General features: G+C 42.6%; 1 protein-coding gene across 1 annotated transcript in view; it reads right to left on the reverse strand.

Annotated features, from left to right (window-relative positions):
- LOC113022864 (cadherin-4-like) overlaps positions 1 to 23775 on the reverse strand; it is a 225605-nt gene that overhangs the window by 21191 nt on the left and 180639 nt on the right. Inside the window, exons 8-10 of the mRNA XM_026168752.1 lie at positions 15308 to 15480; positions 6123 to 6260; positions 207 to 392 (exon numbers count right to left, since the gene is read on the reverse strand). Coding sequence (XP_026024537.1) covers positions 207 to 392; positions 6123 to 6260; positions 15308 to 15480 — 497 coding nt within the window. The remainder of the gene's footprint in view (positions 1 to 206; positions 393 to 6122; positions 6261 to 15307; positions 15481 to 23775) is intronic.

Raw genomic sequence — 23775 nt, forward strand, 5'->3', positions numbered from 1 at the left:
GACATATAATTAAGCGAAAAACAATGCGCAACTATAGTCCTCAGTCTGGCCCTTCACAGCATCTGGCACTTCACAGCAGGTGGAACGGTACAAGATGCGGAGCTGAATAATAAAGGGAACGACTGTATGGCTCCGTTTTGAAGAATTATCAAACATTCGGCACATCAATCAGGGCGGCGTGCAGAGAAAGGAGGCTTATTTTTTACCTTGACCACTGTCACCATGCCCTCATTTGTGATGGGATTGGTGCGGATGGTGAAGTGTCCAGATGGGTCTCCGCTGACAATGCGATAGACTGCATTCCAGTTAGGACTGTGGGGCTGATCCCGGTCCACCACTGTCAGGTTGGTCACCACCACGTTTACTTTGTTCTCTGGAACCTCCCCGGAAAACTATGCGGGACCAGGAAGGAAAGAAGCACGTGAACCACGAGGGAGGGGAGGATGGCAGAGGAAACATTATGCTAATACTCCTCAAGCAGTCAGCTAATGAATGTTAATAACTTGATTTAGTGAGATTTTAAGCACATTCTGGAGCCATCATCAATCTTTTAGCATTTTACATAATTGTTATTATGAAAACAAACTGCTTTTAGGGTCAAGCCAATAATGCTCATTACATTAAAACATGAACTGAAAGTGGAAGCAAAACAAATGGGGGGGAATTAGAAAGACAACATAGGGGAAAAGAAAAAGATAAACCAGGAGACATATTTGTTTAAATGTGGTTAATAGAGAATCATATCTTCCATTATGTTAATGCAGTCCCGTATTCCTCCCAACGCTTGCTCGTATGAAACTCTTTATTTAAACTAATGGATTTGTTCAATTAAGTGTTTACCCATTCAATTTAGATTCTGTGCATTCACCAAATCTAGGTCTTAATAAGCAATTAGATAAGTACTGTAATTAAAGCAGCAGTAGGAATAATCTTTGGCTAATGATCTTCATTATATTGCAATCTGAAACAACTCCCCTCTGAACTAACTCTGGAGGAAACTTGGTGACAGCTGCAGAGCCGAAAGAAGACTTTACAGTGCAATAGGATACAGTTCCCCGTCTACTGGGATTGATCTGGCTACTGAGCACACGAAGGTAGTCACACACGCACATGCAGCGAAAGCTCTTATGTCACATGATAATCAGTGTTTCCTCTTGTGAAGCGTTAGCTTGTTTATGGTGTGAGTCTGCCAGCTGCTGTTCATTTTAATGGCTTCATCATCGTGGGATTAAAGCAGCATCCAAACCAACAGATTCCTCTCTTCCACTCCCTCCCACCCTCCTTGCTTCCTCTTCTCCTGTTCCCCCTGCTGGGCTGATAAGCACAAAACAAATTAAATATGCACTCTGAGTCCCCGGTGTATGGGCTCCTCTATTTTCACCCTGGGCTTTAGCCTAAACGCCACCACAAACCTTCCAAGCTTGTTTGGCCACGCTGTCAGAGCGCCAAATGGAATATGCTCCCTTGGAGGCATGCACAATGCTCCTGACTATAGAGGATGGCCCATTCTAAATGGCCACTCTCCGAGATGCAATGTGGCCCTATTGATAAGCCACGAGAGACACAGACTCGAGAGTTTCCGTAGGATTTTTTTCTTTTTGAGTTACAAGGAAAAGAAGTTATGATACTTTTATTTCAGTTATAGAATAAAAGGCTTTTGTTGGTGTAACTAATTCTGGCTTCATAAGGATTCACACACAAACTTCATTTGCTCTTTCTTTTTAAACATGAATTATTCTTAGAGGCTGATCTTTTGAAGCCGTGACTATTTTGGCTTAAAAGCAAGATAGGCCACTTCGGCTACGAGTGACAGTTAGCGGGATGAAGGTGAATACTGAAACATCTACAGGTGTAAATTATGAATCACACAGTTTATCCAAACCGTTTGCATTCTGGCTGCATGAAAGATTTATAGTCAATAGCTGTGCACTACATCCTCTGATTTTAGGCTAATATGCTTACATTAATACGTTTAGCTCAGAATAAAAGTAAGTCTAATGGCTCAGCAACCTATTATTTCTAACAACAATAGCCAATCCTATCTTTTATTAAGCTCTTACCCAGTATGAGACATCCTTTATATCACGGCTAAACAGCGATGTAGTGTTTATCACAGGGATTGAACTACGTATTCGGTTCCTGTCCTTCTCTTTGTGCTCTCCCTTTGCTTGTCAGGAAAACAATGAAGAAAACGTAATGATGGACGGGCTAAATTTACAACCATTCTTGGACTCACACATCAGCTGTACAAGTTGTTAATAAGCATACTTTTTTTCTTTAATTCATATTTTCTTTTAAATGTTGTGTACTATACAAACATTTAATGTGGTAGTACAGTATATAGTGAAAATGCAAAAACCTGACATTTTAAAGTTACAATGTGTAAAATTGTCAGTAGATTGCAGATTGCATAATCCTAGCTACGTGCTACAGGGAAAATGTGTTTTAGGCAGCCAAGAGAGATCATAAACATTAAAATAGTTAGACTATAACCTACAATGGCCGTGGCCACCCAGCGTGTGTCTGCTACTGCTTGGAAGGCTCTCATTCAACCATTTACCACAGCTATCAGTGCTCAGTGAGAAGCCTCCACGTCTGTTTCCTCTGGAAGAAGCTAGAAAACTTAAAAATAAAGCAGGTATGATCCTTCATATCTTAAGTTTGAAGGTGCAGGCACGAATTTTAACGTCCCTCCACGGTATGTGAGCATCTACAAGTTCTCTTGTTTGGCGTACTACTATGTGGCTGGTCTCTACTCACTTCCATAAACACTATTAGTTAGAAGAGAGATATCCTTGCCAGTGACTATATTCAAATATGTGGGGGAACGTGGTGACTTCCACAGATGACAAACCTGCTACTGCAGTATTTAGTTTTAAAGCTAGAGCAAAACAATACTAAAGAGCTCTTTGTGTCCCTGATGGTGCACTGAAAACAGTTCCAAATACTGATAAGACATGGTATAGTACACATATTACATGACTTAAGACAAAACCCTGGCAGCTATGATCTCGCAAGTACAAATTTATGCTAACAAAGGTAAAATAAGGGAGCTTTTAGAAATAAACTACTCAGAAAGTGAAGATGTGATGCTACACGTGCTGCAGTCAGTACAGTAGGTAGGCTATGGACTCAGAGCCACTCTGCTTAACAGTTTGTGTGGCAAAACACCCATTTTAAATTGTCCTAAACATACTTAAAAAAAATGTTCTGTAAAATTCACACTTCTCCTAATTATTGTTGAGTCAGTGCTTGATTGTGACTTCACAAGAGTGTACACTTGATTAAATTGTTTGATTAGACCTACTGTGGCAATAGCATTGTCTTTTAGTTCATCACATATTGCCAAACATAGCAGTGACATTACACATTCAGGCACATGTGGTGAAATGAATAAAACATTTTGGTGTTTTTTTTGTTTTGTTTTTTTTTCCAAATTAGATGCAGTATATCGGCTTGGTTTACACCCCCGCAAGCAATTTCACTTAATTAACGTGCTTATGTTTTCTCTATGCCTCCTGCAGAGAGCAATGAATTCTTCTCGGGTCTGTCATAGACAAATAATTACTGAAGCGCTCTAAGTCATGTTGGGAAGCAAAACAAGTAGTAGAGACTGACAATGCAGTGGAAATGGCATCTGTTGGAAAACAACTTCTCTGCTGTGGCTGTTAATGTGTTAATGTGCTGCGCTGATACATTACAGCACTAGAAACACACACCAAAATATGGTGAGCTCAAGCTTTACTGACAAGCTCAGACATATTGTTGCAGTTGTGCAGGAGTGTTGTAGGCAAACTGTGTGTGGATGTTGAGGTGAGAGTCAGGGTTGGGAAACTTTCTAAACGTCAGATCACATCCTCGCTTCAGCAAACTAAAACAAATTCTGGCTTTTTGTAGCCTTTAAATAGTCCAGTCCCTGCTGAGGAAAAACAACATATATCACAGTTTGTATGGGTTAAAAATGTATATACATGGGCTTGCAGTTTTGTGGTAAAGGAGCCAGAACCGCAGACGGGGAGGAGGGGGACGTAGACCCATTATGTGTAGAGCGGCAGCCTCGTTCATTGAGCTCTACCTCTGACAGCTGGGGAGCTCTTATCAGAGCATGCGGCTGGAACTGTACTGGCACGCACGCTGACGACGGCCCCGCTGAGGAGACTGGGATCACAGTGTGTGACACTGACACACTGTTTGCTCTGCCTTTGAGCTTTGCTGAAAACAGCATCTGTCTCTCTTTGGAATCATAGAAATCCAAATGTTTACATAAAGCGCAGCCATGGCCCTGTAGGTCTATCAGACTGTGGTCAGCGTTTGATCCTGTTCCAGTCGTTCAGTCATTCGAACTCTTAAAACTAAGCAAATGTACAACTAACAACACAAGCACTTGTTCTAGAAAAGTGGGCCCGCTGTAGCGTGTCTTCCTGTCAGGCCAGTGTGGCGGTGTAAGGGATTGGGGGTGGATGCCTGCAGATAAATTCCAACTACACGAGGCAATGTGAGCAGGAAAAGAAAACTGATCTCATTCAGCTCCTTTTCCTGCCTCTCTTTAATCTCCTGTCACTCTCCTGTATTCTGCACCAATTTCTCCTCATAGATCTGTCCTCATCTCAAAGTGTTGTACACGGTCGCATTCCCCTCCTTTTTTTATGCTTCGGTAGCGCTAACATTTTACGAGCGCTAACGCTGCACTGTGTGGTTGTTGACACTGACCAGACAGTGTGTTTTCAAAACAAAAACGTTTGAACGTACGTTTCCACTTACAGGCTTAACAAACAGCATGTCTATAGAACAGCTGGTTAGCATGGCAACTAAATATATAGCTATTAAAATGTCAGATGAGGGTCGAAAGGCAAAGGATGACACCTTTTGACCCAAAGGTTAGTGTAGAAACTACATGATATGCAGAGAGGGTAGATTAAATTGTTCATATGATGTTCGAGTGAAGTAAGTCAATAATATAGCAATGTTAAATCTCTCGCCACTGCATGTGATTTCATCTCAACAGCTTTGGATCGCGGTTTGAGGAAGGCATCCATCTCAGTCAAGTCGAGCAGCCGCCTTGGGTGGTTGTTACATTTACAAAAGTCTAACTTGTAATTTGAACAAAATAATTTCATGTTTCCGTGGTGAAGGTAACTAAATCATGTAGGATTTGTATGAACTTAATTTGTTCTTGTTGAGATGACATGATACAATCTAGTAAGAGTGGTTAGTTGCTGGACTCATGAAATTCACAAGATCACATGAGATTTCAAACTGCAGGAAAAATCACTGGAGTTATAAGAAGCAGACAACATACACCACACATATGTTATCGCTATTTATTGTGGTTTATCATAGCTTTCCTACCAATCCTGGATTGGTGGTGTGGTGGTTAGTGCTGTTGCCTCACAGCAAGAAGGTTCAAATCTGCAATCTGGCTAGTTTGCACTGGGTTCTCTCTGGGCATTCTGGTTTCCTCCCACAGTTAAAAATCATGCAGTTATTAGAATTAGGTTGATTGGTGATTCCAAATTGCCCATGAATGCAAATGGTTGTTTGTCTCTATGTGATAGACTGGTGAGCTGTCCAGGGCGTACCCTGCCTCTTAAATCTATCACTTCAGGGTTATGCCCCAGCCCCCCTGCAACTTGGATAAAGATAGGCGGATGGTAGTTGTTGTAAATCCATTTCATTTTTATGTTAACCAGACTCTAGACTTTGTTGAACATTATGTAATATGAAGATAACATGTAGTATTTAAGTGACCAAGTAGTATTGGGGTAAAAGCTATTGACTAGTTTTGGAATAAAATGACGAAATCGTGAACGATTAAAATATTCCAAGAGTTCAACTTACTTCATCTAAACATGTTTCAATCACGTTTAATCAACACAAAATGCACAGGTTTACTGAATATGAATAAATTGTGTTGATTTAACTAAGTTGTTTAAGTTTCTGCCAAAGCAAAACAGTTGTGTGCAACCGATGTTCATTAATGAATTAAGTAAATCCAACACGGTCTTTTTTTCAGTGTATTCTGCATGAAAACAATAGGACAGAAATAGAATGATATTAAGGCTCATACAACCCCATACAGCAGGCTAGTACAGCTTCAGTCTGCGAGCGCAGACAAGACTCACCGTCCTCACTGTCAGTTCAGGCGGGTTGTCGTTGATGTCTGTAATAGAGATGAGGGCGGTGGCTGTGTTGGAAAGGCCAAAGTTCAGGTTGCCCTCCATGTCCGTGGCCTGCACGATAATGGTATACTGGGACACTTTCTGTAAAAACAAGCAGGAAAAGACAAACGATAGTCATCAAATCCTTGTACAAACAGAAAGTATTTCTCCATCTCACACTGACACTGGAATGAAAGCCCTCTCAGCTCTTGTACATGCCTGCCCAACTATTTTTTTAAAATTTTTTTATTTACAGTAGTTGGTCAGCTGTAAACATTTATTCATTTACTGCTGACCAACTACTGGAACAACTGAGTAGCTGGAGTCTGCTCAAAGACTTTACCTGCTCGATACCAGATAGCGAGTAGCACACATGCACAAACAAAACACACAAAGTTGCAGAAAGGGAGCAATGCGTTGTTAAAAGGCCCATCCATTACTGACTAAAAGTCTTGGCTTTCTGCTGAGAGAATGGAGTTGGATCATCACTCATTTTAATGGTGGTGCTGCCACTTTAAGATGCACCACGGTGCTTTGGATAATACCAGAAGGTGAATGGGCCTTATTTCGTGCGAGCGGGTGTCACCCTAGAGTGCACTGCGGTAAAGACTGCTACAGTACAGTGCAATGACCAGGAAAACAAAAAGAAAACACGAAGCTTTCTTTAGATACAAAAAAACCCCCGCAGAGAGAATACATCCACACTGCAGCGACACTGTCCATGGTGCTGAAAGTTCAGACTGTCCCTAGACTCAGCACTGGAAAGAGGTCTCTGTGTGAGTGTGATTCCACCCTGACAGCATATAAGCCTCTCTGCGTTGTGGCTTTGCAGTCTCTTTCCCTTTTTATGAATCCACTTGGCTCAGGCCTCCATTGTGGGAGGAATGAACGTCAAGGACAGGGCACTGTTCGTTTCACAGGGCCTGCTGTGTTGCTGAAGATCCAGAATGAGTTCTACCAGTGCTCTAATGTTCATTTGTTGCTATGCTACCTTTACAATATGTGCTGAGGAAACAAGTTCTAGCAATTTGATGGCCAGTGGCACTTATGACAGACTCTTTGAGGGAACAAGAACAAACCGAGCCAGAGGCCGTGTAGCTATAGATAATGCAGTTACAGATTTCTGCTTAGAAAGCAGTTTCTTTACTTTTTAATTTCTTTGACTCATGTCCTCCCCACCCCGGTTTATTGTGTGTTCTTTGTTCATGCACACTCCCTGCTTCTTTTGATCTCCTCCTATCTTTTTTTGCTATCTTAGATTGGTGTATTTTTTTCTGTCCCTGCATCTCTGCCAGAATCTCACACTATATCTCTACATTGCCTTCTCTCCCTCCCACTCTTTCTTTTTTCAATAGTGAAGGATGCAGTTGATTTTTAGATCAAAGCATTCAGACCCGTTAAAACAGCCAGCTGGAGTCATTTAGCATCCCTCCAAGTCATTATGAAGTGCACAGACATGTTAATCTGCACCAAACCAAGCCTATTAATGAAAACTCAATACTGGCTGCCCTTTATTAGACTCATAATGAAATATCAATACCATCTCCCCTCATACAGAGCTTCAGTAAATAGAGCATCCAATGAATGTGTCTCTCTGCAGACTCATTTAGATCCGGTCACATACATCAGTCTAGAAATAGCACCAGATGGCTGCAGGAAGCTAATAGGCTTAAGCTTTGATGGACGGTTCTTTCTTGGTCAGGTGAAGAAAAAAAAAGCCTGGACCTGAGCCAGCAGGTGGAGCTCTTAGACAGTAGCGGATGATGCTGATGCACTCTATCCTGCAGGGTTATATCACTCATCTGAGAGTAGCTGTGGGTTTATGGCCCTGCTAGCGCGCACATCCTCATCTGTCCACATCCGCTAACGTTCCAGTGAGTGGGAACAGGTGGGACACTCAGACACTTACACGCTGGGCGTACACACACACACACACACACACACACACACACACACACACACACACACACACACACACACACACACACACACACACACACACACACACACACACACACACACACACACACACGTAGTCACGCGCACACAGCCAAGCGTTTTCTGCTGTCCAAAAGTGGCTACCCAAAAAAAACAGTAAAAGGCTCTCTAATGAGTCCTATGGAAGCACTGAACAGAAAATCTCTCTGTTAGATTAGAGTCCAACACTGGCAGGAAGTACAGCTTGACCAGCAGCAACAGTCCAGACTTCCTTGCTGTTCTCGAGTGTCACTGACTTAATCTGCAAAAGCTTAAAACCATCAGAGGTCACAGAAACACCTGCACACAGAGCTCCGCCAACAACAACAACAACACTCAATCCCTTTTTTCACAGGGACCAAATTAGGTAAGTTTACTATATCGGAGCTTGAGGAAAGCAATGGCTTCAGGCTATCAATGTTAGCTACTCAACATATCAAGCCAGGCAGCCATCAGGACAAGTGGAAAAAGCTGGCGGCTCTTAGGAGGCAAATGGTCCAGTGGGGCAATCTTAGCAAGAACAAAGTCGAGGAAAATCCTGGTCAGAACTGGGAAGGCAAGTGGAGAGGAGTGCTCTAGCAACACACACGCAGTAGCGAACTGTCCCTGATCTGAGCGTGCAGTTTCACTCAGACATGCTGTGAAGGCACACTTAAAGAGGGTAAAGAGACCGCAACCAGATGAGTAAAGGACTTGCTTTTGTAAATGCGTCGTTTGCAGATTGTGTTCTGGCTTACCGGGCTCCCAGTGGCCAGGGTCATTAGCTTGTCACTTACAATCTGTCTCAAATGGCCCAGTACACGCCTAAAACTGCGAAAACCAGCTTCTGTCGTCCTTTGACTACTCTCTCCCAGCGACCACCTCAGCAACCCCCTCAGTGTCACTGAACCCCATTACAGTTTCCACTCAGTCCAGCTGACATCAATTAAATTTACACAATTTGATTTGATGCTGTTCGATTCCATTTCATTAGATTTTAGTTGGGTTCAGTTCAATTTGCTCCAGTTCACTTCTCTTACACCGATGCCGCTGAAAATCAGAGAAATCTATAGTTACAAGTAGACGTGCGGAAACTCGCAGTCCACACAGCTACTCTCCATTTTTACATTTTTCCCCTGTTAGTACCAAAAAACATGCATCTTATTCTCTCTTCCTCACTCACATGGAGGTCCCTCGGGTTGGTGTAAGGACAGGAACGGCTCAACACTGGTTTGAAGACACAAGCCAGCTGAGACTCACTGTCAGCAGCACACAATGCAACACTGACTCAGGTACATGTTGGTACATGTGGGATACAATCTCTAAAGCTACTTGATTAGATATGCCTCCACATTTACGCAATCAGCGCAAATGCTCTGAGTCACAAATATAACAATCTGCCAGACTAAAACAGAGATACTGAGCAAGAGGTTCCGTGAGTTGGGTTGCACAGGAAATCAGTTAAACAAACAGGAACATGATGCACGTGCTATTGCAAAATTTTTGGCTCCAACATGTTATAAACATATAAAAAAAGTTTGGTGGAAATGTCATATTTACGGCTCTTTTTAATCTTATTTCCATGCTTATATCTTGTGTTTTGATTATTTATACTGTTTAGGTTTGTCTCTAATCACCTCTTTGTGCAAACAGGGCAGCTTGACTTAGGTGTGTTTGTGTGCTGAGAGAGTGCTTGTTTAGCTGAACAAAGCTGTGTGTCAACATCAAGGCTCGTAGCTGAATGTGAGAATTCAGTGCAAACTTTGCAAAAATCGGATTTGCATATCACTTTCAGTTCGCCTTAGGTGTTTAGCTACACACTTATACCTGTGATCGGCACAGGCAGCGATGCACCCCCAGTGAAAATATCAGTGAGGAGCACGCCATACATGCAACTCAAATTTACCTTCAAGAGAAGGAAAAAGAAAAAGTCATCAAAATCCTCGGGACACATCATCTAGGAAGCATCAACGTCTGTAGTGTGCAAATCCATCTGACGGAGCTTGAGATATTTCATTACATGAGAGAAAACTCTGAGCTGCTGGCAATGCCAGAGAAAATGTCAAGGGATCACCAAAGTCAGTTATCCCAGGAGACAATGGATATTAAAAAGACTTCACAACAATCCATCTAGCAGTTGTCAAGATATCTCAGTCTGGACCTAAATGGCGTCCTAACAGGCAGTCTGAAAAAGAGAGCAACACTTCCCAGTTTGTACTGGGCAAACACCTTTCATCTGAGTCTAGTCTTTCGGATATTGAGACTGTTTATTGATTCAACAAGAACGGATGTGAGAATATTTGGTTCTCCAATAAATCAGGAAAATCTACGGCCGGGAAATACAGAAACATTGTGGTGTGCAGGATATTGTTGACATCAACTAAACGTATTATTTAGTACAGGTTTAGCTAAAGATATTATGCACAGACTTTAAGATGTGAGGCCTTTGGGCTTTTCCTCTCTCAAATCATACTTTCATGGGGCAATTATTGGAATTCCTTATAATGTGTTAATATGCGCTGGGATGCTTCTCAGTCTCTCTAGTCCTCTTCTACCAATTGCAGCATTATATGGAAACAGAGAAACTGCATTTCTATTTCTCTCAAACGCCTTTTCTGTCTGCTTACAACCTGACTTTTTGGGGTAATGTGAGCTATATTGTACAGATGTGTAGGCCAGTGAGATTTAGAGATTTATCTCTAATAAAATTACCAAGACACGACAAGTCCTGACAGAAGACTAGAGAAGCAAAGAATTGACAAATGTGGCCCAGTTCAGCACCGTGTTGCTCCACATAATAAAGCAGATAGTGAGCGGACCTGTTCTTGATTGAATGTTGACTACAAACTGTCAACATCTCCCTACAGGCATCAATACTTTTCATTCAGCATCCAGCTCACAATCCTCCGATGGCTTCACTTTCTGGAGCTCCAGAGCAAGAAGGTGAATTAACATAACTCAGCAACTCAGAGGCGATAAAGCTGCGGGACTATATCGGATGCCAGTTCTCAGCCTACATCCCCAGTTGGGCTTTGCAGATCCTAATGGAGCCAGGCTGTGGGCACTCATGTCCTTGAGGCAGTCCAGGCGATGTCCTAATCGACGTTGAGACGGTCCAATGTTGAGCTGGCATCTGGCAACTCAGCACCATGCCACACCAGACTGTTCCAACCCAGGGCTCATGGGAGACTGAGACAGCCTGGGGTAATGAAAGGAAACAGCTACGCCTGCCAGAGGAACTGAAGCCACGGGGAGAGGGCGCAAAGGGAGAGTGTCCGTGCCAGCTGTGGCACTCTGAAATGGCCCACTCTGCTACCTGCTGCATCTGAGCTGCACTTCATTAGAAGACTGTTTCTTCATCCATATTTTTTTTAGAACAGCATGCATGTACGAAACTGCAAGTGCCTTAAACCCAGTGGACGATGACATAAAAACATTTGTGCTTACTGTATTTATATTTAGCTCATGAGCCTGTGGGCAGGAGTGTGTGGAGGGTTAAGGGTTGTTGTGAGTGAGGCAGAATAATTGGAGTAAAGCGGTGTCAGAGGCAGGTGATACCGAGCTAACCTCCCGTTCTCCTCAACACGAGCCGCCGCTTCACCTTTTAATTAGCACATGAATATCCTAATTAGATGCCAGAACCAGGGAAGAAGATTAGTTAAAGCGCGAGAAATGAGAATGAGAAATGGGCGGGGATATGCGCTGCGCAAACTGTTTATTCACTGTCAATACAAGTAGTATGAATGCCCATGACTCTGCATAACATCAGGTGCCTATACCACACTGGTTGCTCAGACCCCCCCGTGCAACACCTGGGATCTCATTCTTCTGCTTTCGCTGCTCCTCCTTACTCGGTATGAGCGGCATTGCCTATTTACGACACGGGTGTATGCGCGCGTGTGCCCATGTGTCTGTGCTTGTTTGTGTTGATGACCTTGACAGCAGGTGGGTGAACTCCCAGGTGTGTCCTAGTTTTTTGTGGGAGGATCACAGGCAGGTGGGACTGTGCCTGGCTTGATGTGTCCAGATTAATGAGCTTTCCCTCACTCACATCAGCTGCTACTGCCGCAGCCTGGGCCAAGCTGGAAACAGGGACACAGACCTGGCCCGCATTCACTAGACTCATTTATATTGTCCCACAAATGTGCCACGCTATCATGCCATGCCAGCTCCATATAAAAATTGGATAAGGAAGAAGCATTGATGTATTGTCTCTTCTGTTATCAAAACCTGCTTCTGTTCTTGATATTTTAGCCATAATTATTCTCTAAATACGCTTGCTGTACTGCTGGTAAAATCCTGTTTTTCATTCTCAATGTATTGGCTGGCCAGGTTTAGCGCTGAGCGGGACCGGTGGGATTTCTCAGAATATAAACATTATGAGACACACTCAGTGGTGCTTTTATGCCGGCAATAAAATCAGCCAACTAAGTTATGGGGATGAGATTATCCCCCATAATGAAGGCATATGAATTTGAATGTTTTTGCCGATTTTTAGCACCGGTGTAGGGGATAGGTTTGAGCATTTGTGTTTGAGACAGTGTCTGCAACACGAAACGCCTGATAAAACGTGGCTGCCCATAGTAACCCGGTGTTGGGAAAAACAAAAGTTCACCCCCGGTGACCTTTCTCATTAGCAGGATAAGATGGAGGATAGCGCTGTGGTTTCGGTGGTGTGTGGGTTGGCAAAGTACCACAGCGAGCAACAGACACGGCAACAGCGGATGAGGCAAACGAAGGCAATGAAAAGAACACTCCTGCGACCTCGTCAGCAGAGAGGTGCTGGATTTACGCGCCCATTATGCCTGCCCTGCTCTGCGTGCTGAGATACTTGCCGGTCATTTTTATTTACACACAATAAGCAGAAACGCAAATGAATCAAAATTAATGAGGTAATTTTGTGCTCGGTTTGACATTTGTGAAAGGGGGAATGCGGCTGACTTGTTTGTTTTTTTTTTTAAAGGCTTTGTTATAATCTGCGATTAAAATTAGATTTTGGGAATTTGCAGGTGGATTTATTTATTCGGGTCTTTATACATTTGTTTGTTTCAGAAAAAAAGCATAGTATGCATATAGAAGTCAAGGAAGCTCATTGTAAAAGTTAAGCAACTGTTAAACAACTAGTAAAGTCTAGTATGAACTTGTGCAAATCTGGATTAAACAATTGGCAAAATGGGATAACGTAGGTCTCGCCTAGGCCTGCATTAAACAACAAAGCCGCTTACCTTGCTATGTGGACTGAGTCTAGATTAGAGATGGCACGATACCACTTTTTTATGTCCGATACCGATACCGATATCATAAATTTGGATATCTGCCGATACCGATATGAATCCGATATAGTGTTTTTTAATCAACAAAACTGTTTTTTAAATATCTTGCTGCATTTTGTATAAGTTCATACTCAAGTTTAAAACAACAACTACACTAAAGCTATTCTGTTATACCTGTATCCAAAAAAAATATTTCATAGTTCAGCAATACTGATCAATCTAATAAACTTAAACCTACACCATCCTCCCTATTCTGGTATTTTAAAGAGTACTTAGCGTAAATATTAAGCAACCTAACTAATAGGGTTCCAACTCCCAGCAACAACAAAAATAAATAAATAAAAAATAGGGAACCACCCCCCACCCTCCACCTCATGATGCTTAATCGACGTAATCAACCTTAATTTGATGCAGTGTGGAAAAAAAAATGCACAGAAATCAATTATTTTTCAAGAAATATTAAATAGATTCAACATCTTTCTTCAACAAAATTGCAGACTGCACAGATGGTACCTTCCCAAAGGAAAATGTACTATAGCTTACTAGGGTGTATATATTAGACTTAATAGTTACTATATACAGTAATGGACTTCTATTCATTTTGCATCAAATTAAAACTTTGGGTGTCAGATAATTATTTATTAAAAGCTAGACATTTTAAATGAGAATAAGAAAGAAAAGTATGTCTTTGTGCCCCCTTTTCCCTGTTAATGCCCTATCGGCCCCCCTGGCTAAACTTTGCTAGATCCGCCCCTGCACAGTTACCAGCGTCAGCTACGTAGAAAAAGATCCTCGAGTAGAAAGTAATATTAAATACATTCTAACAACAGCTTATAGAGCTTAAACGTGCTGCTGTTGTTCAGCCGCTGGTTTCCTCTTTCTGGTGCAAAGTGGGCCAAAAGCAAACAAGAGAGACGTACTCCCGACAGAAAAGCCGATCAGCTGATCGTTAAGCAGTTTCATGATTGAAGTAGCAGCAAGAAGAGGCAGTCGCTTGTTAAGCTTAACGCAGGAATGCTTTACAAACATTCAGAGATGGACTTACACACTTGCTTTACTTCTCTCGGGGATAACTTTGTCGGAGATGAAATGCGGGGTTGCTAGCGAAGCTCCACATGCTATCCAGACCACCGACAGGTCCGGCATGCCACAGCCGCTCTATCACGTGATGCATACTGCTCCGACGTGCTAACGTTCTGAGGTGAGTTACGGCGTGTTGCAAGTTTTGTAAGGTGCTTTCGTGATATTTAATGGATCGGATTACATTTTTTTATTTTTCTCCGATATCCGATCCAGTAATTTAGGTCAGTATCGGACCGATACCGATACGTAATATCGGATCGGTCCATCTCTAGTCTAGATCACACACTAAATGCCATTAAAAGTTGGGGATGGGATTATACTGCCTTACAAAAATGCACACAGACAGGAGGGGATGGTTGCCTTTCTTATTGCGCTATTTTTTAATGTGCTGCAATGTGCTGGAGGAAGCACACACAGTCGGTGCCCTTGTAATATAATGGCTGCCTGCCACAACAAAGTGGAGGGCAAAAGGACATCCGCACAGAGCACTGTGTACACACTCTGATGATAAACTTTACATTACATGCACCCCAGTGGGCACCTCGTGTGCTCGCGAATGCTGAATCTTTATTATGTTGCTGTAATAAGTAGTGATAGTCTAATTTCGAGGCCCATCACTGTTCTGGGACTGTTTTTGATGAACACACAGAAAATTAGGTAGAAAAACAGATAAAGTAACAACATTTTATTCTTTAGTAGTATATAAGAATGTGACTAAACATGGACGCATAACATAACCGAACCTTCATAATTGTTTTATTGCGTGGACACAAATGAGATGCAGAGTGAATCCTCGATGTAAGTAACGGGAGCACAGAACGCACAGCTTACACTGACCTCTCTGTCCAGGCCGGCTGCCACCGTAACAATGTCTCCAGTCTCACTGTTGATGGTGAACATGTTGGGGATGGGGCTGTGGGGGCTCTGGGAGAGGATGCGGTAGCGCACCATGCCGTTCGCTGTGGTGGAGTCGTCCGAGTCTGTGGCGGTAACCTGCATCACAGACGAGCCTGCGGAGAGAAAGATTCAAAACTGTAGCGGATATACGCGTTATGCTGGCTTGACTAGAAGAGGTCAGGCTGGGAAAAAGAAAAAGTAAGCAGGCATACATTAAAATAAAATTTTTTAAAAAAGGGCTTTTCAAGTGCCTTTGTTTGTTAAAGATTTTTTCTGAAGTATCAAAGAGAAGGAAGTCGGGCGTGTGAAGACTCAGAAGACACAAAAACTTGAAACAAGTCAATCAAGACTTTCCAAATTGCTGTGGCATACTGTTCTTTGGCAAACATCTTTTAGAGTCAGAGCTATTACAGAGCACAGCACAAACACACAAACAAAACCTGTTAAATAAGCTCCCATTTTAAAGCTGCGCTGTTTGGTGGTCTATATATTTCAAACTAGCGGGGCAAAGTTTCCACCTCTGCAGAGTCCATTTAGTAATGAGCACCGGGTCTTCTGCTACTTCCACCATCCATTATTTCAGCCTTCGGCAGCGCTGTCGCTGCCCTTAATGCTTCAATACACTCTCCCTATTTGTCTTAGAATCACAGATAAACACTGCCATTTAAGCCAGACAGCACAGAGGTAGAGAGGCAGAGGGAGTGCTCACGAGGATGTGTGCAGGAAGGGTGTGTATGAGCCCACAGTTCCTTCCAGGCACACGTATGCATTAGTATGCATGTGCGTGTTTGTGTCCTCTCAGCATGTTTCAGGGTGAGAGGCCCTGTGTCCCTGCATCTTCCCCGAGCAGAATTATTGATTTGCACGAGTTTGTCAGCTGGGCTCACAAATGTGACCAGGCAATTAGGAGCACTTGGTGCTGGAAAGAGGAGAGATCACCTCGCCTCCCTCTCAGGGTTCTGTGAAAATGTCACTTTCCATCAGGCAGCCATTTACAGGCTGCTGCTGCTGCCGTTGCTGCTGCCGCTGAGAGAGAAAAAAAAAGGCTGTCAGCTTGCAGGAGGAGGAAAGCAGAGAGAAGAGATGGCTGAAACACAAACATGGTTAAATGAGAAGAGCGTGTAAGTAGTGGAAAACACAAAGCGAGGAGGAGCTGAAGCGTTAAAAGAAATGAAGGAAGAGTGGTGATGCGTTTGGCGTGATGCACGCGGCCTAATTTATTGACTTAATATTCATTTAGATTCTTTTAAAAACATGCCACTGCTTTCATGTGAGGGGGATCAAAAAAGTAGCTTAGCGACTAATCTTACCTCAGTGGGTTTGGTGGTGGGTGGTCGGTGCCGTGCTGAGCAGGCACTTAATCACAAATGTTCAACTGTCATATCAAAAGTGAATCAAACTGGTCACGTGTCACGTATGTTCTAAAGCAGAAGTAGAAACACCAAGCTTGACTTGGACTCTTTCCAAAGCATAAATTTAAATGTTTCAGCTGAAGCTGGGAAGCCGCCGGATCGGTGGCAGATTCAGCGGTCCCCTGTGGGTCTGAGCCGTTACAGGTGTCTCCATTCCTGTAATTGGGTCTAGATGGCACCATCATTCCTGTGACACCGTGCATGGACGGGATAATTGTAGCCTCGATTTCTATTTCAAACTTCATTAATTTTCAAAGCAGGATTTGTCACGTCGAACAGCAAGGAAAAGAAGAGAGGCCGCAGAAAGACAGGAAAGAGGAAACAATGAGCGATATTCCACCGAGGGGCATCGGTATATAATCAGCCTCTGAAGTCTTCCACACAAGAACAGGACCAGAGAAATCACATGTTCACACATGAAGCTTTCATTTAGTCATATGATGATTGCTGGCTTTCAGAACCAAAAAAGGAAAGGCTATGGCTGAAAGGGTTAAACTCTGAGCCTGCTTAATTCCGATTTAATTTGAACACTAATACCAAATCCTAATTGCCTTCCTGCTAAAATCGTTGGACCTGAAAATTTGGTAGCAGGCGCATATATTGTTGGCCATTCCAATCACGTGACCAGAGATCACTGGTGAGGTCTATCTGCTGCCTAAACATTAATCAGTCCGAGTCAACAGCCGACTTCCAATTAGAGAGAAGACGGAGTTTAAAAAAAAAGAAAAGAAAAAGGGAAAAGGAGGATAGAGATGGACAGAAATAGCAGGACTGGCGAGGTGCACACAAAGACAGGCAGGAAAGGTGGAAACTGCAGGGCATAAAACGAAATAAAAGAGGAGCATAGTGGTGAGAGAGTTTGTAAAGACCACTAAAAGAAAAAAATAAAGGGGAAGTCGGGGAGCGAGAGGGCAGGGGATGGATGATACAAGAGGATAATAATTCTAATCAGTGGAGGGAAGATAGAGGTTTCGTTTCAGCAGCAAAGAGTGGCTGCTGTACAGTACAGTACGGGCAGTGCAGGCAGAGAGCCAGAAGGAGAAATAGAGGTTGAGAGGTAAGGAAGGTAAGAGAGAAGCCTTAAGCCTGGTGAATCTTGGCGGGAGTGATGAGCAGGGCTGGGAGTTTTCACACAAGAGCCTCTAATGGTGTCCACAACACTTTGAGGAAACGGGGAATTCAGTCCAACCATTTGAACCATTCAAAAATATTTTCTTTGTCACAGCACATCAGCCGTGTCTGCTGATCTATTCCTGTCGACTTTCATCCAGGACCACAAAGGCAGAAGCCTGTGCTCGAAGGACAGGCAGCAAAGGCTGCTCATTATGCAGGCGAGCAAGAGAATAGCAAAGTGGAGGGAAGTTATTTCAGGCGTCCAGGGATCCAGCTGCAAAAACAGTCAGATTCATTCGCTGAATGCACACTGGTGAGATGTCAGTAAGAGTACTTTCAAAGCTTGGATAGCTCCAAAAGTGTCCTGGCTGAATCATGTGTACTAATAACGGCTGCATTAGCTGGCTCTCAAGAGGAGCACCACACTGATTTTACACATGGAGATCAGTTAACCTGTCATTGTGAGAACTACTTAACCCACAAAAACAGTTGCATATTTTTTTTCTCTCTAGCAGAGCAAGATGATGTCATCGGGTTTATATAAACTGGTACTGTGAGAAAGCTGGGTGTTTAAAACACAGGTGGGTAAAAGTGGGAGCTGTGGGATCCTGTTCCATCCCACTCTGCTGTTTAAGGTTTGGTTTTTCTTGCTTTTAGGTGCTAATTATTATTTTCTAATTGTTTACACCTGCCATCTCATCCTGTCACCATGTTTCCTGCTGGTGCTGTCACCTCCTGTGTCACTCTCCTCTCACACTCTACCAGAGCTTTAAGAAATTATGTCCTGTCATCATCTCCCTCACCATCAGGGATCGTGCAAGTCTTTAAATGCTGCACAAGGAATCAGGGAGCGAGACCGCGAGCCAAGATGAGGTCCTGCAAAAGAAAGCGAGGACACTACTTTTGTGGAAATCTTACATCAATGCCACACACCTCCACATGAGGCCAGAGACTGTATTTATATATTGCTTTCACTTTATTTCTTACTTTGTAGTGTACAAGGATACACAGATCACAGCTCAAAGCTATTGTGTGTGTGACAAATCTTACACAGGCACAGTTTATCCTTACGTAACAACAATGCAATTAGGAAGTTGAAAGAAATTATTACTTATCCACACATTAATTTGTTACATTACTATTAATAATAAGTCACAGTTATTCAACTTAATATCTAATGAGTAAAGAATTATTGCATTTTGTAGAGAGCTCTGTGGTTACTTGTACCAGTCACTGTGACAGGTGATCCGGCTGTGCAGCATGACATTAATAAGCGATGTCATTTAAGATCAGCAGTATGGAAACAAAGAATTTCTCATCTGGCAGTGTTATCGCTTCTCTTTGCATCTCCTTCTTGCACCTCTCTCTCATCCTTGCTGGGATTAGCTAAAACGCGAGGAAGAGATGCAAGTGAGTAAAGAGAGGAGATGTGTTAGCGTACTGAAAAGGGCCCTTTACGTTCCCCTCGCTCGGTGCCAGTCTCAGTACCTTTGTGTCAAGTGTTTCAGCCTTGTGTTCTCCAGGAGGTAATTTGACCTAGTTACTAGTGGGGTTTTTTGACTCTGCCTTTTCCCATTGTGTGCGTCTGTGTGTGTGTTTTTGCATACCTTCCTGCCAGATATCTGGACTGATTTGTATGTACTGAGCCTCTGCTTCAAGTTAAAATGTTTCGATTCAATCGGGCTTGTGTTACAGTTCTTGGCACGAGTGTAAGAGAGCCAGCACTTTCTCAGCTTGATCCATTCTGGTTAAAGGTCAAGTAGTCTTTGACAAAGCGTTATAAGAGCTGCTGCTCACACGTCATTAATCTTTACAAACTGCAATACATTTCATTACAAGTCAAAATAAACAAAGCCGTAATTTAAAAACTGAAAGCACCTCTTGTGACTCTGAAGGCTTTTTATTCACTGCAAACACACATAAGAGATGGTTTATGGGTAACAGATTGCAGATGCATGCACGCCCTGAATGTCAGAGAGCTGTGCGGTCGATTAAATTACAGCGGAGATTTTGACTTGAAAGAGAAAAGACCAACAATATGTTTAAGAATCTGCTTTAGGCTCAGGAGCATCACACTATTTGAAGCCAGCGGCCATCCCACCTGGTTGGAAAACATAACATATCAGAGAAGCAGCCGAAAGCTGACGGCTGCAATATTACAAAAGAACACCAAGGAAATTTGAGGTTTTAGGAGAATGTTTATTAGTCTGGCTGAGAGGCTGAAACATGTTTCTTGTGTTCAAGTACAAAATGATTTCAGAAGAATTTTTTTTACCCATAGCTAGTTTCTGAAGTTAAAATTGAATCTCTACTACACATTCCTGCCCTGTAAGAACAAACTGGTAAAACAAATAAAACGCTATGTGACACAAACTGTCCTATTTTTTAAGGCGGAAGTGCTAACCGCAGGACCTCTGTGTCAATAAAAATTCACGTGACCCTGATGTATTCTCTGGAGTGGCACTGTAAACCTCCGCCTGTTGCCAGTAGGGAACACAGTGTGATACACACCCCAAACTTGACTGAAACACCACTGAGCCCCAGCACTGTTATTTACCTCCATCACCACATCTCCCTGCTCCTATGCCAGTTTCTAATCATCCCCCACCCAGATACAGAGATTTAAGAGGGAAGTTCTCTTAAATCTCGTTGGGGGGGAATCCAGCCCCCCCCCCCCATCCCCTCCCTCACGGGAGGGTAAATCGACTGTGAGAGAAGGCACTCTGCTGCTGGTTTTTGATGTTCCTCTCTCATTTCAGTAGTCCTTTTTGAGAAAGAGGGTCCATAAAAGGGAACAACTTGCTGTCAGAGTCAGGGAGACGGGGGAGGGACGCAGAAGGACAGAACATCACAGGGCAGATGTTCTGAGTATGCCGCAGCCTCAGAACACAAGAGCTTTCTGAAGAAGTCACGCCATCATGACAAATCTTTATCTGAGCCCACTTAACACGATGTAAGGACTGTCTCATGCTGCAGTCTCAGAGATTTTCTGGAGTGTAAGGCCATTCTAGTGTCCTTTTTTGATGACACTGGCGTTTGATATGTATGTTGTTGTTTTTTCAATATGCATGTCAGCCTGAGCTTATAGGCATTTAGCCACAGGAGGCTTGCAGGGATTTCTTTTATTGTATTCTGCATGAGGAGTAGCAGGTTCACCAAGCTTTACTCGATGCCTTTATATTCAGACTCAGCTCTATCCATTCCTTGCTGACATAAGCTGAATATGGAGCACTGCATGAGTAGACTTGATTACCTGCAAAAAATTAATTCCAATACTCACAGGTTTGTTGGGGCTGAGCAAGGTCCTGGTGACAGAAAGTGTCAGTTGTGTGGATTTCAGAGCTGATCCTGCCTGGTTGTGCGATCAGATCTCTACCTAACAGTAACATCTGGTGACGGCGATAAGGGCGGTTCCCTGTAGGACTTCCTCTTTGATGGCTTTCGCACAGTGCTAGCTATGAGGGTGTGTTGTAATGCTTCAGAGAACCTCTGATAGCTGCATCTGTCGATGCTGAAAGTGATACACCCGGCGCTTGATGCATTCAGGTGAATTTTTTGCATTTTAGGGGTGGCGTTACAAAACCATTTGAACTGCCTCATACATTTTCTATTGTGCATACTGAAGACGAAAGGCACACTTATAGACAGTTTAACCTAAGCTGTTTAAAGAATTTACGCTGAAAACCCAACTGTTATGAGGCCAAAGCATTGAAAGACTCAGCTGTGGAAACATCTGTCATTATGGTGATACAAACTAACTCTCCTTCAGAGCATCAACATGAGAGAAAATATGCCTGCAGGTTCTTAAATTACAGACAAACTTCAGCTTGACTCTGGACACAAAGTTGAGTGTGCTGTCAAGTTTTAACCCTGTAATGCCAAGTGTATCATATTTGATACATAGTTACCAACCTCTACATCATCACTGTACGATATTTTTAACCATAACCACCTCATATCTTTTTAATTTGTTTAAGATAAGCCAATTTTCTGGCATTTATTTCATAGTTCAGGCTTTTTAGTCTTAACCTGTCACATAAAAACTTACATCATTTCTTTTTGGTGTGGCAATATTGTTTTGAAATATGAGCATAACTTTTCTGCACTTGTGGAAAAATGTGTTGGAATTCTTTTAATGCTTTTTAAATGTGCTGTGTGCACTGGGAGACTGAGATCGAGGCATACTGAGAGATACTGTGTACAGCAGCACTGCTGCCCAGAGCAGCACCTGTCAGCTGCTGTGTTGTGACAGGCTTCACTCCACCTGTTGCCAGCATGGAAAGATAGTGTGTCACTCTGGGCAACACCTGAGAGATTTCACGGTCTTTTTTTTTGTTAATCACTGAAAATGTCAGTTTATGTAAAAGTGCATCTCCTCATGATATAATCCACCGGCAAGCAAGAAGAAGTGCCACAAATAATGAAGACAGGTCAAACAGGTGGGACGAGGTGAGAAAACGAAAAAAGGGAAAAATCCAGTGCAAATACACTATTGCTAAACTCACAGCACCTTCTATTTGTATTGGAGATTTAAGTTATTATATCAAATGTATGTATTTTAATTTGTTGCCTTAGATTTAGTGATTTAAAGTATTAGTGATTCCAGTGGGTACAAAAAAAATCCCCAAAAAGATTTGAGTCAAACTCAGGATACATATTTCAAAAGCACTTGACTGCATATTCAACTGTCTGCCAGGTTCGCTAATTAGAAATAGTGGGTATAAAAACTAACTTCAGCAAAGCTCTGCAGCACTTAACTGGAATCCTAGACTGGATCTATTAATAGGCTGTAAAAGATTTAACTGGCTGAGGATGTATTAAACGCTTAAATGGGCCAGAAAAGTATAAAAGTATGTCTCGAACCTCTGCTGAAGATAAATCGTTGTTTTCTTCGACTAAACATGCAATTAGACCAACACGCGGTCTATTTTTCTAATTAAAATTCATCAAATTTCAGACGAATGACTGTACAAAAGAAAACAAAAAGGGGCCGTGCTCCTCCACGTGAAATATGACTGTTTTTTAAACAACAAACACACAGCCCATCTTGTCACCTAACAGTGTGTGCTCCGCAAACAAGTGTTACTTGGCAGTGATTGCTTAATGAAGGGCAGAGCAATTATATTGTACAGAGTGTAACGTTTTTGTTGTTAATTGGTATCACAGATTTTGCCCGGCTTAATGCAATATTGAATTCAAACACTTTTTGTCATTGCAGTCTTTCATTTGAAACTACACAGAGAGAATCAGAGTGAAAAACAAAGAAAGTAGCTTTTGGAATGTCTGGTTACCCTCGCTAATTAGGAGCTCTGTATATAGACCCACGCTCCACTGAGGAGTAACCAGCGTTCACGTGCACGTGCACACACACACACACAGTCCAACACATACACATGCGCAACATGCGTTCCTATATTGTTTACAAATCCCCCTGAGATTAAACTTGCAGCAGAACAATATCTGAACGCTGTGAAGACAAACACGGGTCCTCGGGGTCTGATTGTTAAAACAGGAGTTCTTCCAGTCGAGACATTGTGCATTCTGCTCTTGTCTCTGGCTTCGCACTGACCGCAACTCTGTTCCCTGATTCTGAGAGAAGCTCTACATCTCTCCATGCTCTGCAGAATCTGATAATGATGCATCCAGCCAAGATGCTGTAACATAAATATCTCGCTGACGTGCCCTTGTCTAAACCAACGAGAAAAAGCCAAGAGTCACGGTGAAACATTGATCTTATAAGCTAATGTAAAAAGGGCCCATAAACAACAAATTTTTTTGCAAGTCTCAGTAATAATTAATGTAAATATGGCTACCGCACAGCTTCCAATGAACTGCTACATTAGTTATCTTGAGAAGAGCACAGTATGATGACAAAAAGGGCCG

The sequence above is a fragment of the Astatotilapia calliptera genome, chromosome 5 (genome assembly GCF_900246225.1).
Source record: "Astatotilapia calliptera chromosome 5, fAstCal1.2, whole genome shotgun sequence".
Classification (NCBI taxonomy): Eukaryota; Metazoa; Chordata; class Actinopteri; order Cichliformes; family Cichlidae; genus Astatotilapia; species Astatotilapia calliptera.